The sequence below is a fragment of the Leucoraja erinacea genome, chromosome 1 (assembly GCF_028641065.1).
Source record: "Leucoraja erinacea ecotype New England chromosome 1, Leri_hhj_1, whole genome shotgun sequence".
Lineage (NCBI taxonomy): Eukaryota > Metazoa > Chordata > Chondrichthyes > Rajiformes > Rajidae > Leucoraja > Leucoraja erinaceus.
The window spans coordinates 159,806,200-159,825,028 of record NC_073377.1 but is presented as its reverse complement, the minus strand read 5'-3'; the positions used below and the strand labels follow the sequence as shown (position 1 = coordinate 159,825,028).

The 18,829-nt window shown below is 42.2% G+C and overlaps 1 protein-coding gene across 1 annotated transcript; it reads right to left on the bottom strand.

Annotated features, from left to right (window-relative positions):
• Positions 1 to 675: 675 nt before the first annotated feature.
• rps3a (ribosomal protein S3A) lies at positions 676 to 15,864 on the bottom strand. The gene is made up of 6 exons (XM_055646706.1): positions 15,708 to 15,864; positions 13,957 to 14,060; positions 13,483 to 13,670; positions 11,852 to 12,060; positions 6,335 to 6,444; positions 676 to 826 (listed from the first exon to the last, which is right to left on the bottom strand). Exons 1-6 carry the CDS (start codon positions 15,767 to 15,769, stop codon positions 702 to 704), a joined length of 798 nt encoding a protein of 265 aa, XP_055502681.1. The 5' UTR covers positions 15,770 to 15,864; the 3' UTR covers positions 676 to 701.
• Positions 15,865 to 18,829: the final 2,965 nt, after the last annotated feature.

The following is an 18,829-nucleotide window of genomic DNA, read 5'->3' as shown; positions in this document are numbered from 1 at the left end:
TACAGAGAAAGGTTGAACAAGTTAGGTCTTTATTCTTTGGAGCGCAGAAGGTTAAGGGGGGACTTGATAGAGGTATTTAAAATGATGAGAGGGATAGACAGAGTTGATGTGGACAAGCTTTTCCCTTTGAGAATAGGGAAGATTCAAACAAGAGGACATGGCTTGAGAATTAAGGGACAGAAGTTTAGGGGTAACATGAGGGGGAACATCTTTACTCAGAGAGTGGTAGCTGTGTGGAATGAGCTTCCAGTGAAGGTGGTGGAGGCAGGTTCGATTTTATCATTTAAAAATAAATTGGATAGTTATATGGACGGGAAAAGAATGGAGGGTTATGGTCTGAGTGCAGGTAGATGGGACTAGGGGAGAATACGTGTTCGGCTTGGACTAGAAGGGTCGAGATGGCCTGTTTCCGTTCTGTAATTGTTATATGGTTATATAAATGGTTGACTTGATAACCACTAATCTAAAGCATTTGGCTCTTTACAAACTGAGCTTCACCAGACTTCAGATTAGTACATGCAACCAACAGGCTTTTTGTGACAAGCTGTATTGGAATAGCTTAGAGAGGATGCAAATTCTATCGCAAGTATTGCACAGGCACTCCATTACAACTGAGTCATATCATTCTGAAGCCTCCAATTATATATGGTTAAATAAATAACAAGGGAGCAGTAATAGAAGAGATGTTTTATTATACACATTCAGACAGTTTCTTGGACAGGAGGTTCATATCCATCAGCTCGATCAACTTTAGCACCAGTCTCTTCTCCTGATGGTTTGCTTGTGCTACTTCCTCCTTCACCATGCAGTTCCATCAGTTTGCCCACTGGAAGAAAATATTCATCATTCTTGGTCAGTTATTTTAACTAAATATTTGAATCCAAGACCAAAACAGTTCAGCCCAACCATCGTTTTCAATGCCATTCAACAGGTTTGTGTTGATGCATAATTTTGATCAAAACATTTCTCAATCCAGCCCTAAAACTGCAATCACCTCTCCATTGATCGAAAGCCCATCCAATCCTTCCCCCATTCTTTTCTCCAAGACCAACTCTAATGGTGTTATTAAACCTGCTGACAAGGGAAGTACATCCCCAACCATTAACAAAATCTTAAAAGGAGCTCCCCAATAACTTTTCATTTTCGTAATTGATTAGTCACCGAGTGAAGCAGGCCCTTTGGCCCAACCTACCACACTCCGGCCAACATGTCCCAGCTACGCTATTCGCACCGGCCTGCATTTGGTCCATATGCCTCCAAACCTATCCTATCCATGCACCTGTCTAACTGTTTCTTAGATGTTGGGATAGACCCAGCCTCAACTACCTCCTCTGTCAACTTATTCCATACACCCACCACCCTTTGTGTGAAAATGTTACCCCTAATGACCCTGTCCCACTGTACGAGCTCATTCAAGTGCTTTCCCGAGTTTATTTTCTCTATTTCCTGTGGGGCACATTCCCAGTTTATCTTTACTGTATCCATTGACCGTTCCACAACACCACTTCAGATAGGCTTTCCTTTTCTATCAGTGTGCTCCTCTCTTCTCCGGTTGACCTTCGTCATGGTCCGAAGACAGACACAAAATGCTGGTGTAACTCAGTGGGACAGTCAGCCTATCTGGAGAGAAGGAATGGGTGATGTTTCGGCCCAAGACTCTTCTTCAGACTGATAAATCTCAAGGTCCCTCAGGTGTATCTGCCTAATTCCTATACATCTGCACACCACTGCTTCCAAACAATACTGAACGTCATTTGTCATTGACTTCCATAGCAGCAGCCTCCATCATCAGACCTTCCTCTGTAAAATGACACCAATAAACACATTGTTCCCTACCTTTCAAAATGGCATGGGATTTTATGATAGGCTTTTCCAACTCCACTAGTACAAAATCCACCCTACATGCAAGATATTCCACGTATGCCCACATAATTGGTTGAAGTAGGTACAATAACAGTTTCTTAAAGACATTTGGACAGGTATGTGAACAGAGACATTATTGGAGGCATATGGTTAAAATGAGGGCAAACAAGACTGTTTTGATCGGCACAGCCAAGTTAGGTTGAATAGGCCATTTCTGTGCAGTATGGCTCTAAACGTGGTGTTCCTAACCTGTCACAATCTATATCAATGATGTGGCTAAAAGCATCATTTATTCAAGTCTGCTTCTGATACATTGCCCTCCATAATGTTTGGGACAAAGACCCATAATTTATTTATTTGCCTCTGAACTCCACAATTTGAGATTTGTAATAGAAAAAATAAATCACGTGGTTAAAGTGTCAGATTTTATTAAAGCCTATTTTTATACATTTTGGTTTCACCATGTAAAAATTACAGCTGGGTTTATACATAGTCCCATTTCAGGGCACCATAATGTTTGGGACACATGGCTTCACAGGTGTAATTGCTCAGGTGGGTTTAATTGCCTCCTTAATGCAGGTATAAGAGAGCTCTCAGCACCTAGTCTTTCCTCTAGTCTTTCGATCACCCTTGGAAACTTTTATTGCAGTTTATCAACAGTAGGACCAAAGGTAGCAAAGAAAGTCATTGAAGCCATTATGAGACTGAGAAACAAGAATAAAACTGTTAGAGACATCAGCCAAACCTTAGGCTTACCAAAATCAACAGTTTGGAACATCATTAAGAAGAAAGAGAGCACTTTTGAGCTTGCTAATTGCAAAGGAACTGGCAGGCCAAGGAAGACCTCCACATCTAATGACAGAAGAATTCTCTCTATAATAAAGAAAAATCCCCAAACACCTGTCCGACAAATCAGAAACACTCTTCAGGAGTCAGATGTGGATTAGTCAATGACCACTGTCCACAGAAGACTTCATGAACAGAAATACAGAGGCTACACTGCAAGATGCAAAACACTGGTTAGCCACTAAAATAGGATGGCCAGGTTACAGTTTGCCAAGAAGTACTTAAAAGAGCAACCACAGTTATGGAAAAAGGTCTTGTGGAAAGATGAGACAAAGATTAACTTATCTCAGAGTGATCGCAAGAGCAAAGTATGGAGGGGAGAAAGAACTGCCCAAGATCCAAAGCATACCACCTCATCCATGAAACACAGTGGTGTGGATGTTATGCCTGGGCATGTATGGCTGCTGAAGTTACTGGCTCACTTATCTTCATAGATGATACAACTGCTGATGGTAGTAGCATAATGAATTGTGACGTGTATACACATCATATCTGCTCAAGTTCAAACAAATGCCTCAAAACTCATAGGCCGGCGGTTCACTCTACAGCAAGACAATGATCCCAAACATCAGTCTGAAGAAGGGTTTTGGCCCGAAACGTTGCCTATTTCCTTCGCTCCTTAGATGCTGCCTCACCCGCTAAGTTTCTCCAGCACTTCTGTCTACCAATGATTCCAAACATACTGCTAAAGCAACAAAGGAGCTTTTTCAAAGCTAAAAAATGGTCAATTATTTTGAGTGGCCAAATCAATCATCCAATCTGAACCCAATTGAGCATGCCTTTTATCTGCTGAAGATAAAACGGAAGGGACTAGCCCCCAAAACAAGCATAAGCTAAAGATGGCTGCAATACAGGCCTGGCATAGCATCACCAGAGAAGACACCCAGCAACTGGTGATGTCCATGAATCAGACTTCAAGCAGCCATTGCATGTGAAGGATATGCAACAAAGTACTAAACATGACTACTTTCATTTACATCACATTGCTGTGTCCCAAAGATTATGATGCACTGAGATGGGGGGGGGGGGGGACACTATGTATAAACACTGCTGGAATTGCTAAATGGTGAAACCAATATGTATAAAAATTGCCTTTATGGTCTTAAGGGGTTGGACAGACTAGATGCAGGAAGATTATTCCCGATGTTGGGAAAGTCCAGAACTAGGGGTCACACACACAGTTTAAGGATATGAGGGAAGTCTTTTAGGACCGAGATGAAAAAATCATGTTTTACACAAAGAGTGTTGAATCTGTGGAATTCTCTGCCACAGAAGGTAGTTGAGGCCAGTTCATTGGCTATATTTAAGAGGGAGTTAGATGTGGCCCTTGTGGCTAAAGGGATCATGGGGTATGGGGAGAAGGCAGGGATGGGATACTGAGTTGTATGATCAGCCATGATCATATCGAATGGCGGTGCAGGCTCGAAGGGCCGGATGGCCTACTCCTGCACCTATTTTCTATGTTTCTGTTATTAAAATCTGTGCACTTTAAACACATGTGATTTTTTCTATTACAAATCTGTGGAGTACAGAGGCAAATAAATAAATGACGGGTGTTTGTCCCAAACATTATGGAGGACACTGTGCTAAACTACCCGACAGTGTCCACTATAAGAAGGATGCAAAGGGTCTTCAGTGGGCTGTAAATAAAATGAACAGGCAAGAGCATGGCAAATGGTATACAATGTGAAAAAATGTGAAGTCATCTGCTTAGGCACATGAAATGGGAAGGCAAAGTATATATTAAAAATATGACACATTGATCGTCTCGCGTTTAGAAGGATCCAGGTGCACACAAAGTTTTATTTGCCAGTTCTTCAGCGATTATAAGAGGTAATTAAAGGCCAATATACAGTTTCCAGAATTTAAAATTAGTAGTTTGACTGTACACCAACTAGAGCCCTGGTGAGCATTTTGAATATTATGCAGCAAAGGTTCACCAAACTTAATCCTGGGATAGTGTACAAGAAGCGATTAAACTGAGTGGGCCTGGTGCTTGGAAGAACGAAAAGTAATCTCATTGAGCTGCCCATAATTCCTAAGGGGATCAGTGACATAGACAGAGAGTTAATGTCTCATCTGGCTGGAATACCCAAAATTGGGCTATTTCAAATAATGAGGTCAGCCATTTAGACATGAAAATAAATGTTCTTTGCACATAAATCTTTGGAATTCATTAACCAAGAATGCTGTGGAGCCTCATTCACTCAGTATATTTGAGAGTGACATTTTCATAGGTATTAAGAGAATCAAAGCATATGGGGTTAGTGCACTTAACTAAAAGGTCAGCCTGAATAGTAGGAATGAAGGATAAATGGCCTACTCCTATGTTAGAGTACTAATCCTTTTCAGTGCATATATATTCCCGATTTAACTGATTTAATATTAAATATAATTTCTAAGAAATTGCCCACTAAGAGTAAAAAGATCGCACTCGCACTTTAACTAAAGAGTACATGGGTACTTATAGCATGTATTTTAAAATCACTGTTATAATGTAACCTTGCTGCCTTAACAATTCAGACTAAATCTCTCTGCAAATGAATTTCTGGAACTCATTTCCTTTAAATATAATTTGTGCTGTGCTGAATTTCACTGGATTATTTTTCATTTTGCAGTTAATGGCCAATTATTAAATTAACTTTCTCCCTCCTCCTTTCTTGCATTTTTTTGACTATTTAAGATAAACCTTTGCCCTTCACTAGACTCATCTTTATCCCCCGCTTGAAAATGTGATAACCAGCAATCCGAATATTCAGATCAAAACGTTTCTATATTCATTTAACATCATTGTAATTCTTGATAACCATCCCCACTATCAATTTTCATGTAATTTGCAAGCTCACTAATTAAGCCATGTGCATTATCATCCAACTATTGAAACAGATGACAAACAGCAATGGACCCAACACCGATCCCCCAAGACACACTGGGATCACTCAATCCCTAATCACAGGCTTCCAATCCAAAATAAAAACTTCCTCAGCCACTCCCTGCTTCTTATCCAGGTGTTCTGTACCTAGTTAGCTAGCTCCCCCATATCTCATCTAACTTTGATATTATATTGTTAAGAAAGTTAACCTCCAACCCAGCGTTCCTGGCATTTTCTGCCTTAACCCGCAGTTGCTGAAATCAGAAGTATCTCCAATTTAAAAAAATGTGTTGCTATAAATAAAAAACTCCTTGTAAATGGCATCAACGAGTCTCTCTGCGTCATCCTTAGTCATCTGTTATCCTCATCACTGTAAATTCATACTTTCAAAATTCAATGCCTCATGTCCTGGTTTCCCACCATTCTCATTTTCACATGCACTGGCCACCACTACATAAAAGTTTGAAACATCGATGAGGTTCCATGATGAGTTGCATTCCTTCAAGTCACATAGGTTCCAATAATCCCCCATATAAAAAATTCTAGCTCTGCCCGATTATATTATCACCTCACCAAATGCTCTCCTGCTCTTAAATCAGCAAAGGGAGTATTCAAATCCAGCTAATTCACAACCATATTCTTATTCTTGAACTTCAGCATTCACAATTTGATGTGGCTATAATATTCATAAAATTATAGATGTCAAAGCATAACATTTCAGATGTCAAAAGACATTTTGGAAGCAGAACTTACATTCAAATTTGGGCTTCTTCAACATTTTGACCTTCCGGACATACACATCATGGAGCGGATAAATGGATTGGCAAGCTTTCTCAATATCCTTGCCAATGCTGTCTGGGATCCTAAATAATAAAGGACAGAAACATTACAAATTTATAGTAAATTAATATTCATGTTAAAGCTGCTCAAACAGATTTCATCTCACAAACTAGTTCTTTTGTCGGGTCAACCAAAAGGACATGAGCAGCTATTGTCTCAATTAGTGAATCCTGCTGGAAAGCAGACACCTCCGATAATTCACTACAGCACATCTTTGTCAAGGTCAAAGTGATCTACCACATATGATTTGCTTGTTTCACCAGAGAATGGTGATATCTGAAAAAATAAATTGAATACATGGATTTCCCCCAAGATAAACTGCATACATCCAATGAGGGCAAACTTTACCCAAAATCAATTTTTAATCTTTTACCTCCACAAATACAAACACCACAGCCAATGAAGCTCAACTTACAAGAAATTGGAAAATATATGGTCCCCGTCATTTATAAAGTTGGTTCATGGAAAAGGGTAGCACATTTCTACATTTGAGTTCAGCTCGCCACATCCATGCCAACCAATCAGTCGTCATCTATATTGCTCCATCTTAAACGCGTTTCAAATTTTATGCACCTGTTAAGACAAAAAGTTTATGATCAGGTGGATCATAAACTTTACCGCACCTGTCTCTCGATTACTCGGCATACCTCAAACGAGGTCTACCATCAGCTTCTCTCTCCAAGGAAACAAACCCAGTCTCTTCTCATACAGAAACCTCTATTCCAGGCAACAGCCTGGGAAATCTCGGCATCCTCTCCAATGCAACCACATCCTTCCTACTGTGTGATGATCAAAACTACAGGTGCCACTCCAGTTGTAGCCTAATTTGCTTTATAAATCTGTCCACTCAGTCTTTATTCTATGCCCCAGCTCCTGAAGGTGACTATCCATTGCACCTGCTTAACCAGGCTTCTGTGACCTTTGATCTCATACATCAACATCCTTCTGCTCCTCAAATACTACCATTATTAGACCAAATGCATCGCCTCACACTTGAGGATTACAATTTAATCCGCTATTGCCTTGATCATCTGGACCAATATACTGTAGCCCAAGATTACTACTACCCCACCCAATTACCAACTCCAGCAATAGCTCCCTGGATGCAACAATGAATTACCCACTGATGGTGGAGGTCAGCGAGGTAGAAGACAAAAAATAAACCCTCTCAGTAATATCATAGGAAGCTAGTGCCCTCCATAATGCTTGGGACAAAGACACATCATTTATTTATTTGCCTCTGTGCTCCACAATTTTATATTTGTAATAGGGGAAAAAAAAAATCACATGTGGTTAAAGTACACATTGTCAGATTTTAAATAAAGGCCACTTTTATACATTTTGGTTTCACCATGTAGAAGTTACAGCAATCCCCTCATTTCAGGGTACCGTAATGTTTGGGACACAGCAATGCAATGTAAATGGAAGTAGTCATGTTTAGTATTTTGTTGCAAATTCTTTGCATTCAATGACTGCTTGAAGTCTATGATTCATGGACATCACCAGTTGCTGGGTGTCTTCTCTGGTGATGCTCTGCCAGGCCTGTATTGCAGCCATTTTAGCTTATGCTTGTTTTGGGGGCTAGTACCCTTCAGATTTCTCTTCAGCATATAAAAGGCATGCTCAATTGGGTTCAGATCGGGTGATTGATTTGGCCACTCAAAAGAATTGACCATTTTTTAGCTTTGAAAAACTCCTTTGTTGCTTTAGCAGTATGTTTGGGATCATTGTCTTGCTGTAGAGTGAACTGCTGGCCACTGAGTTTTGAGGCATTTGTTTGAACTTGAGCAGCTAGGATGTGTCTGTACACTTCACAATTCATTCTGCTACTACCATCAGCAGTTGTATCATCTATGAAGATAAGTGAGCCAGCACCTTCAGCAGCCATACATGCCCAGGCCATAACACCCACACCACTGTGTTTCACGGATGAGGTGGTATGCTTCGGATGTTTGGGCAGTTCCTTCTCTCCTCCATACTTTGCTCTTGCCATCACTCTGATATAAGTTCATCTCATCTGTCCACAAGACCTTTTTCCATAACTGTGGTTGCTCTTTTAAGTACTTCTTGGCAAACTGTAACCTGGCCATCCTATTTTAGTGGCTAACCAGTGGTTTGCATCTTGCAGTGTAGCCTCTGTATTTCTGTTCATGAAATCTTCTGTGGAGTGGTCATTGACTAATCCATATCTGACTCCTGAAGAGTGTTTCTGATCTGTTGGACAGGTGTTTGGGGATTTTTCTTTATTATAGAGAATTCTTCTGTCATTAGCTGTGGAGGTCTTTCTTGGCCTGCCAGTCCCTTGGCGATTAGTGAGCTCACCAGTGCTCTCTTTCTTCTGAATAATGTTCCAAACAGGTGAATTTGGTGAGCTTAAGGTTTGGCTGATGTCTTTAACAGTTTTATTCTTGTTTCTCAATCTCATAATGGCTTATTTGACTTTATTTGGCAAAACCTTGGTCCTCATTTTGATAAACAGCAATAAAAGTTTCTAAAGGTGATGGAAAGACTGGAAGAGAGGCTAGGTGCATGAAGGAGGCAATTAAGCACACCTGAGCAATTACATATTCCCGTGAAGCCATGTGTCCCAAACATTATGGTGTCCTGAAATGGGGGGGGGGGGGGGGGGGGGGGGGGAGAGGGGATGTATAAACGCAGCATTTCTACATGGTGAAACCAAATGTATAACAATGGCCTTTATTAAAATCTGACAATGTGCACTTTAACCACATGTGATTTTTTTTCTATTACAAATCTCAATTTGTGGAGTACAGTGGCAAATAAATAAATGATGGGGTCTTTGTCCCAAAAATTATGGAGGGCACTGTATGAGGACTAAAAGTCCCGGGAATGGGGCAGACATGGCCAAGCGAACTAATGACCTGAGAAATATCAGGATTTAAAACGGGGAAAGAAATAATGAGGCTTTAATGTAATTCCAAAACAAATGTTTCTGAGAAACGCTGACCCTGCACCTTGGGAGGAAGCTATCAAAAAGAGCCTTTGAAAAGAGGGTTTAACAGTGGGTATCAATACTCAGTTGCACTCGGTGCTGTCAAAAAACGACAGCTTCCAGGTAATAACGAGAAACCAAAGGAAGAAATTAGAGATGAACTGTGTTGAGGAATGGGAAGATTAAAAACACAAAACTGATAAAAGTAAGTTTTGCACTTGACATAGGTTTAAGGTGAGGGAGGGAAAGAGTTAATAGGAACATGAGGGGTAACCTTTTCACACAAAGGGTGGTGGGTGTATGGAACGAGCTGCTGGAGAAGATAGTTGAAGCAGGTACAATCACAACATTTCAGAAACATCTTGTCAGGTACATGGATAGGAGAGGTTTAGAGCGAAATGGGCCAAAATGCAGGCAGGTGGGATGAGACACGTTGGCTGGTGTAGGCACGCCTACAAAAGATCTAATGTTTTCCTGTCAAGGCATGAAGATTCAGAGAAACTGAATAACCATACACGGTGCAAAAAACTGTTTCCTAGCCCCAAGTGACTATGTGACCAAAGCTGTCAAAAAAGTTAGAAAAAGTGTAGAAATAAGCTCCATTGAGCAACACATGCCAAAACTACAGATAATAATAATAATAAATAATAATACATTTTATTTATGGGCGCCTTTCAAGAGTATCAAGGACACCATACAAAAATTTAGCAGGTAGAGGAAAAACATGTAAGGGGAATGAAATAAATAGTAGAGACATGACTAGTACACAAATTAAAGACAGAATTCAATTCAAAACACAATATGAGGCAATTCATGCACAGATGAAAAGGGAGGGGGACCCAGAGATCAATCGTGGATGTATCCTGCAGAGGTGGCACAGTAAGAGAAGATGCAGAGGCTAGGAGAGTGTATTTGTAAAGAAACACAACCTCCAAAGATGGTCTGGGCTGAGTAGACAAAGGGAGAGTACAACGGGATCTGGGGGACCTTGTTCACCAGTCAATGAAAGTAAGCATGCAGGTATAGCAGGCAGTGAAGAAAACGAATGTCATGTTGGCCTTCATAACAAGAGGAGTTGAGTATAGGAGCAAAGAGGTCCTTCTGCAGTTGTATATGGCCCTAGTGAGACCACACCTGGAGTATTGTGTGCAGTTTTGGTCCCCTAATTTGAGGAAGAACATTCTTGCTATTGAGGGAGTACTGCGTAGGTTTACAAGGTTAATTCCCGGGATGTGGGACTGTCATATGCTGAGAGAATGGAGCGGCTGGGTTTGTATACTCTGGAGTTTAGAAGGATGAGAGGCTATCGTATTGAAACATATAAGCTTATTAAGGATTTGGACATGCTAGAGGCAGGAAACATGTTCCCGATGTTGGGGGGAGTCCAGTACCAGGGGCCACAGTTTAAGAATAAGGAGTAAGCCATTTAGAACGAAGATGAGGAAACACTTTTTCCTCACAGAGTTGTGAGTCTGTGGAATTCTCTGCCTCAAAGGGCGGTGGAGGCCGGTTCTCTGGATACTTTCAAGAGAGAGCTAGATAGTGCTCATAAAGATAGTGGAGTCAGGGTATATGGGGAGAAGGCAGGAACGGGGTACTGATTGGGGATGATCAGCCATGATCACATTGAATGACATTGCTGGCTTGAAGGGCCGAAAGGCCTCCTCATGCACCAATTGTCTATTGAGAGATAATATCCAGCCTATTCAATATTTGATTTGTTTTCCAAAAGTGCCACCGTTGATCATGAATCTCTTCACCAAAACTGACCAGACACCCATTCCACCTATATTTTACCAAAGTGCCCAGTGTTATAAGCTTGTGAATTCGTGGAATATTTTAAATTTCTGTCTGAGTTTGTCATCTTGGGCCCATGACTTAGATTTCAGACATTTGTTTTCCTTTGACAGTGTCATGTTTCTGCATCCTGGGAGTAGTAATCCACCATGTCACTTTGAAAATTTCCCAGCCCAGGAAAGGCACCGATTAAAATAAGCCAGAGCTTGTATGGGCTCTTTGGCCACTGTGATATCAGTCACCACCAAGAACCTCTGAGTAATGAGGAATACCTAGATAAACTGGATTTCCTCAGCCTAAGTAGTCTAAGAGGATCTAGCACTTCAGTAAAAATATTCAGTGTGATAAAATAAGAAACTGGACAACGAACTTAACTGTTGGAATTAATTTTTAAGCTAAAATCCTTTGCTGAGTGAAACCGTCCAGATTCCAAGTCTACTCTAGTCAGGATGTATAAAGAGGACGGTACACACACAGAACCATCATTCCAGTCAACTCTTGCCCCAATGGATCATATTTGTTTTTTTTGCAGTTTCATAAGAATCATGTGTTCTTTTCTAAAGCATATATTGCTTTGCACAGGCAGTTTTCCATTAAAAGCACTTCAATTTTACTTCCAAGAAATGCAAAATACCAATCATTGAAAGAAATGTGAATGTCAGCTGTTCTAGATTACTTACAATTTGTTGACTATCTCCTTGAGATCGTTGGTTTGAACTTCACGGGTCATGATTTCAACCATCTTCTTGCGTATCGTACGAACTTGCTGGTGCTGAGCATAGGAGGTTTTGCGAATCTGGTTGTTACGCTTCTTAGTAAAACCTACACAAAAAAGGCGCAGGAGGTACCCATCTGTGGTTTTGACATCAATATGAGCTTCAATCATAGTCTAAAATGAGAAATAAAGATAAAATCAGTAAAACTAGAACTTAAAAATATCATTTCCAGGGTTATAATTGTCTACACATGAAGACATGAAGAAGCATGGAACAGAGAAACTAACTTGTAGAATAACCTCACCAATATTAATGCAGAGATGATAAGGTAACGAGAAAGAATGCCCAGCGCAACAGGAATAACTTACCTGCTACTTTTCAATACAGCATCAGGTAATCTTTAATTTTCATCCAATAGAGCAGACAGTGCCTGGATTCCAACATCCATTTAAAAATACAATATTATCAATAGTACACTAAATCTTTGATGTGAGATGAGAACCAAAAGGAGCAATGAAATAAATAAAAATAACAAACTGGTGGATAAATTCAGCAGGTCAGGTAGCATCTGTGAAGGGAAATGAACAGATGATGTTTTGGGTCGAGATGTTTGTGCAAGAAAGATCCCTTACCAATACAATGTCCATCCATTTCCCTCCACAGGTACTGCCTGAGCTATCTGAGCTCCTCCACTAGTTTACTTTTTGCTCAAGATTCCAGCAACTGCAGTCACTTGTGTTGCCAATGAAAGATAAAAATCACTTTTAATGCAAGTGTCAGAATCTTTCCATCTGCCAAATGACAGCTAGGACTGGTTTATAAAGTTAACCAATGATAACATTCCCTTCCCAGAAGCCTCAGATACCATTCCCTTCCCAGAAGCCTCAGCGCATCAACGAGGTAGCAATTTAGACCACAAATTCCATCCCATATGCTGTCTTGATAGGCAAAATAGCACCCCAATCCAAGGCATTTACATTTGCGATTCAAAGTTCCTGCCACAAAAACGATATAATGCTGTACATTCAAATGAGAACAGTATTTGGACCAAATATCTGAAGCAATCTAACTATGTGCAGAGGTGGCGCAAAGTCTCTAACAAAGGCAAAGCACAACAGTAGCACAGCTCCAGCAACCCAGGATTAATCCTGACCTCTGATGCTGATAGTGTGTTAACTTTGCATGTTCTCCTTGCATGGGATTCCTGGATGCTCCACTTTCCTCCCACATCCCAATTACGTACAAGTCGGCAGACTATTAGGCTGCTATAAATTGGCTTTTGTGCAAATGAGTGGTATAATTTGGAGGTAGGCTGTGGGAGGAGTTAATGGGAATGCGAGATTAAGGCAGGCGTAAAAAGTAGGTGCTTAACGGCCAGTGCAGAACGGCCTGTTTCTGCGACATCTTCCAACAAATTTAAGGAAAAACATATTAAAACACCCTCAATCAGAAGTATGTTGAAGGAAGCTCAGGGATAAAACAAGAATTAAAATTAAAATGCTGTAAATACAGATCAGTCTGCATTTTCATTCAGCAGAATTCTGCAAAAGCAAATTTCACAATTCAAATCCTAGACAAATTATCAATATCTTTACCTGCCATTTTTTGACCATTGAGCACATCTTATCACGTGTTAAGTCCATCCCGTGAAAGTTGGTCAGACAGTTCTTGCCCTGAACATCCTCGACGATCAGCTTAAATTTGCGGAAGGCCACTTCATCATTCTGCAAATCAGCAAGACTCACCTCAAATACACGGCCTTTCAAGCCTTCTGAGGCAATTTCTGCATGATAATAAGAGAACAGAGAGTAAAGATCTCAATGCAGTAACAATCATTTTCACGTGACTATTTTCAAATTATATATTGATAGTAGTCAAAAAAGTCACAATAGCTGTTTGGTAGTGTTTGCCCTGTGGGCCCGTTTTGGACGTTAGATTGATTTTTACATCTCAAAGAGCATCTATGATGTTTAAACTTGAATTTTTTTTCCTGACATATTCACAGGATAGATTGAGGAAAATTTCAAAAGTAAATCTTTCACACTAGAGCATGCTGAAAAAATACTTACTAGTTCCCTGAGTTCTTGTAACCAAGGTTTTACCCAAGTTCCTAATGTTAAACATTGCTGGAGCCTTGACATCATACCAGTCCTTCTTGGAGAAGGGGTCCACACTGTGAAGACATTGGAATAAGATTTTAGAAAATAACTCATACAACACATGGTAGCAATCAAGAGATGACTGTATAAACAGCATGTGTTCCTTACAACCCCATAGCATCTGGTAGAAGATTGCCAATACTAATGCACTTGGAATACTGTGCCACACATGGAATCTTGATCTACCTGTCCACAGAAAGACTTAGTACAATGGACAAAAAATGATTCAAAGGTTTATAAATAGCATTCATCATAGATTTACCATATGAACAGGGTTGGCCTGTGCTCTTTCAAATAATGATCCTATAGAAACAGGCAAAGTTCCTATAGGAGATACAAGAGCTACGAACAAAATCTTGATTTTAAAAAAAAAGTGCTGGAGGAACATAGTAATGTTTTAGAAGGATACTAACCCAAAGTTGTGTCAATTCCCCATCGATCTGAAGAAGGATTCCAGCCCAAAATGTTGTTAATCTAGTCTGAAGAAGGGTCTTGACCCAATATATCACCCATTCCTTCTCTCCAGAGATGCTTCCTGTCCCGCTGAATTACCACAACTTTTTGTGTCTATCTTCGGTTTAAACCAGCATCTGCAGTTCCTTCCTACACGTGTCACTGTCAATGCCCCTGATCACTCTGAGGAAGGGTCCCAACCCAGCGTCTGCTCATTTCCCTCCACAGATGCTGCCTGGCCTGCAAAGTTCCTCCAGCACCTGCATGTTGTTCAAAATCCCTACATGGCTTAACTAGTGCAGCTACAACGTTAACGTTTCCCATGTCCAGTATCTGGAACTATGGGGTCACAGTCTCAAAATCATGGATCAGCCACTCAGAACAGATAGAACCACCCCAGAGGCTTTGGAACACTTTACCAATTACTTTACATGATACATAGAAAATAGGTGCAGGAGTAGGCCATTCGGCCCTTCGAGCCTGCACCGCCATTCAATATGATCATGGCTGATCATCCAACTCAGTATCCCGTACCTGCCTTCTCTCCATACCCCTCTGATCCCTTTAGCCACAAGGGCCACATCTAACTCCCTCTTAAATATAGCCAATGAACTGGCCTCAACTACCCTCTGTGGCAGAGAATTCCAGAGATTCACCACTCTGTGAAAAAAGTTTGTCTCATCTCGGTCTTAAAGGATTTCCCCCTTATCCTTAAGCTGTGACCCCTTGTCCTGGACTTCCCCAACATCTGGAACAATCTTCCTAACTAAGAAACTCAGTCTAGTGCAGGTAAAGTAGCAGTGATTTGAAAGATTGGCCACAATTTTCTATCCTGACCAAAAGCCTACTCTTGCTTATATTCCACGTTTTTGAGCGTTGGCAGATGCATAGCCGCCTGCTTGTCATCAGCTGCAGCAGCCTGGATTTGGCGGCCCATTAATTACTTCGCTTTGGCACCTTTGGGCTGTTCAATGGGTTGTGGGGCCGCTGTCCGTCACGGACCCTCATTCCCCGGGGGGGGGGGGGGGGGGGGGGTTGGAACCCACGGCCCCCGGGCCTGGTGTCTCCCCACCTCTCCCCCCGCCACGGCCCGGCCTCCACAATCCCCTCAACATCCGTGCCATCCGCCGCTTTTTGTCCCATTTCACCCCTGCCCCGTGTGGAGGACACGCATCGCGACGCCGCACGGCCGTTTTGGGAGCGCTTACATCTTCTTCTTGGCGCCCTTCTTGCCGCCTTTCGTCAGGCGCTTGTTCTTGCCGACCGCCATTGTCGCCCGCAGCTGCAAAGAGGAAGACGGCGCAGATCTCGCGACGCCTGGTGACGGCGGAACAACCGCGAGAAGACGTGGCGCGCCAGAGGCGGCTGACGTCACAGAGGAGCGGCTGACGTCACAGAGGGGCGGCGCGCTTTATGAATGGGAGACAAAAGCAAAGATCTTATAGCGAAGCAAAGATCTGAGCTTTGATAGCGAACCCGAAACGTTGCCTATTTCCTTCGCAGCACCAACATCAACATTTCGTGTCTATTTACTTCGCTCCATAGATGCTGCTGCTGCTGCACCCGCTGAGTTTCTCCAGCACTTTTATCTACCTTCGATTTTCCAGCATCTGCAGTTCCTTCTTATACGCTTTATGAATGGGACCGGGCACTCAGCCAATCACAGGCCATAAGACAGTGACAGGAGCAGAATTAGGCCATTCGGCCCATCAAGTCTACTGCCCTTCAATCATGGCTGATCTATCTCTCCCTCCTGACTACACATTCTCCTGCCTTCTCCCCATAACCCTTGACACCTGCCCTGTCCAGTCAATAGACAATAGGTGCAGGAGAAGGCCATTCGGCCCTTCGAGCCAGCACCGCTATTCAATGTGATCATGGCTGATCATCCCCAATCAGTACCCCCCGTTCCTGCCTTCTCCCCATATCCCCTGACTCCGCTATTGTTAAGAGGCCTATCTGGCTCTCTTGAAAGCATCCAAAGAACCTGCCTCCACTGCCCTCTGTGGTAAAGAATTCCACACTCACCATTCTCTGTGAGAAAAAGTGTTTCTTCGTCTCCGTTCTAAATGACTTACTCCTTATTCTTAAACTGTGGACCCTGGATCTGGACTCCCCCAACATCGGGAACATGTTTCCTGCCTCTAACAGTCCCGCTATCCCGGGAATTAACCTTGTAAAACTATGCTGCACTCCCTCAATAGCAAGAATGTCCTTCCTCAAATTAGGGGACCAAAACTGCACACAATACTCCTGGTGTGGTCTCGCTAGGGCTCTGTACAACTGCAGAAGGACCTCTTTGCTCCTATATTCGATTCCTCTTGTTATAAAGGCCAACATGCCATTCGCTTTCTTCACTGCCTGCTGTACCTGCCTGTACCTGTACCAATCCATGTGCGCCCTATCCAATGCACTGAAGATAGACACAAAATGCTGGGGAACTCAGCGGGACGGGCACCGTCTCTAGAGGGAAGAATGGGTGACCTTTCAGGTTGAGGCCCTTCAGACCGAGAATCAGGGGAAAGGGAGACTAGAGATATGCAGGGGGTAAAACAACAGATCAAAGCAGCCGATGATCAAGGAAATATAGAATGGTTCATTCTTAGCTGAAGGGAATGGAATGGGAAGCTTATTGTCACGTGTGACAGGGTGCAGTAACATTATTCCAAAAGGAAGATGGCATTATTCCAATTTTGTGTCTTATTACGTGTAAACCAGCATCTGCAGTTCCTTCCCACACATTCTGTCAGTCTAATGGATCACCAGGTAGTGTGCCAGAATTTCCTGGACTGGTACACAATGAGGGACATGATCTAATCTCCATACTGCATCTCCTTGCCCAATGCTGTTTCCTTCCCCATCTCCTCCCGGGTGGGAGTCTGATAATTACAGTAACATCTGTACTTCAAATATCTCAGCACCCTGATTTTTACTTCTTCTTATGCAAAATCATTTCTGCAGCCATCACTCTGTTATCAAGTGTGTAGGATGGAACTGCAGATGCTGGTTCAGACATTTCAGTCTGAAGAAGGGTCTCGACCCTAAACTTCACCCATTCCTTCTATCTAGAGATACTGCCTGTCCCGCTGAGTTACTCTGTTATCAAGGCTTTGTTACAGCATTAATGCAATATACCAGTGGCCTTGGCCATTTTGCAAGCAGCTGCCACTTTGGCAAAAACTTTGATTGTTGGAGCCATACTATATATATATATATAATAAATTAAGAGTCAAGAGTGCTTTATTATCATATGTCCCAAGGAATAATGAAATTCTTACTTGCAACAGCACAACAGATATGTGTATATATAGGACACAGTGGAAACAAAAAAAACATATAATAATGAAAATAATCTAGTGCAAAATAAAAACAATACTCCCCAAGTCCTTAGTGCAATCAGGAATTTTGTAGTTCGGAGTTTAGTTGGAGTCCGTCGTGTTCAATAGCTCTGATGGTTGTTGGGAAGAAGCTGTTGTTCAACCTGTATGTTAGTTTTCAGGTTCCTTTACCGTCTTCCTGATGGCAGTAGTGAAATGAGAGTGTGGCCAGAGTGGTGTGGGTCTCTGATGTTGCTGGCAGCCTTTCTGCGGCAACACATTGCATAGATCCCTTCAATGATGGGGAGGTCAGTACCTGTGATGGACTGGGCCAGTTTTTGCAATCTTCTTCGTTTCTGGGCATTCAAGTTGAAAAACCAGGCATGATGCAACCAGTCAATACTCTCTACTGTACATCCGTAGAAGTTCAAGGGAGTATTTATTGACATACCAAAAGTCCTCAATCTTCTTAATCATTGCATCAATGGGTCCAGGACAAATCTTCAGAGATATGCACATCCGGGAATTTGAAGTTTTTGACACTCTCCACCAATGACCCGTCACTGAAGACAGGTTAGTGGATCCTCGACCTTCCTCTTCAAAAGACAACAATCAGTTCCTTGGTTTTACAGATGTTGAGAGCAAGGTGTGGAGCCGACCAGGACCAGGCTCGGCCTCTGGCAGAGCAAGGAGGGATACTGGCAAGCGAGAGGACTCTTGTACAAAAGTCACGTCTACTGGATATGAGCTGCGCTGGGTCTTTTATTGCTCCCGGTCTCCAGGAGCTGGAGGCCGCTGGCCTCTGTAATGCTCCTGGTCTCCCGGAGCCGGGACGCAATGGGGAAATTTGGCCAGTCACATTCCTTTTCATTCCTGACCTCTGCATTTTCCCTCATCCTCTGCCTCCGTCGTCAGCTTCTCAAATTGGCTTCATTGTCCGAAGAGAGGTTGCTGGCATCAGTCTGTGGCGGGATTCTTTTTTTGCCAGAGCTGTTTTCCTCATCTACCTTTTG

Excerpts from the sequence above, each read along its gene's own strand:
- rps3a (XM_055646706.1), bottom strand. The coding sequence starts at position 15,769 with ATGGCGGTCGGCAAGAACAAGCGCCTGACGAAAGGCGGCAAGAAGGGC. Across the intron at positions 12,061-13,482 it reads CAATGGTCAAAAAATGGCAG|ACTATGATTGAAGCTCATAT; the intron begins GTAAAGATATTG and ends TTCTCATTTTAG. Across the intron at positions 827-6,334 it reads GAAGAAGCCCAAATTTGAAT|TGGGCAAACTGATGGAACTG; the intron begins GTAAGTTCTGCT and ends ATTTTCTTCCAG.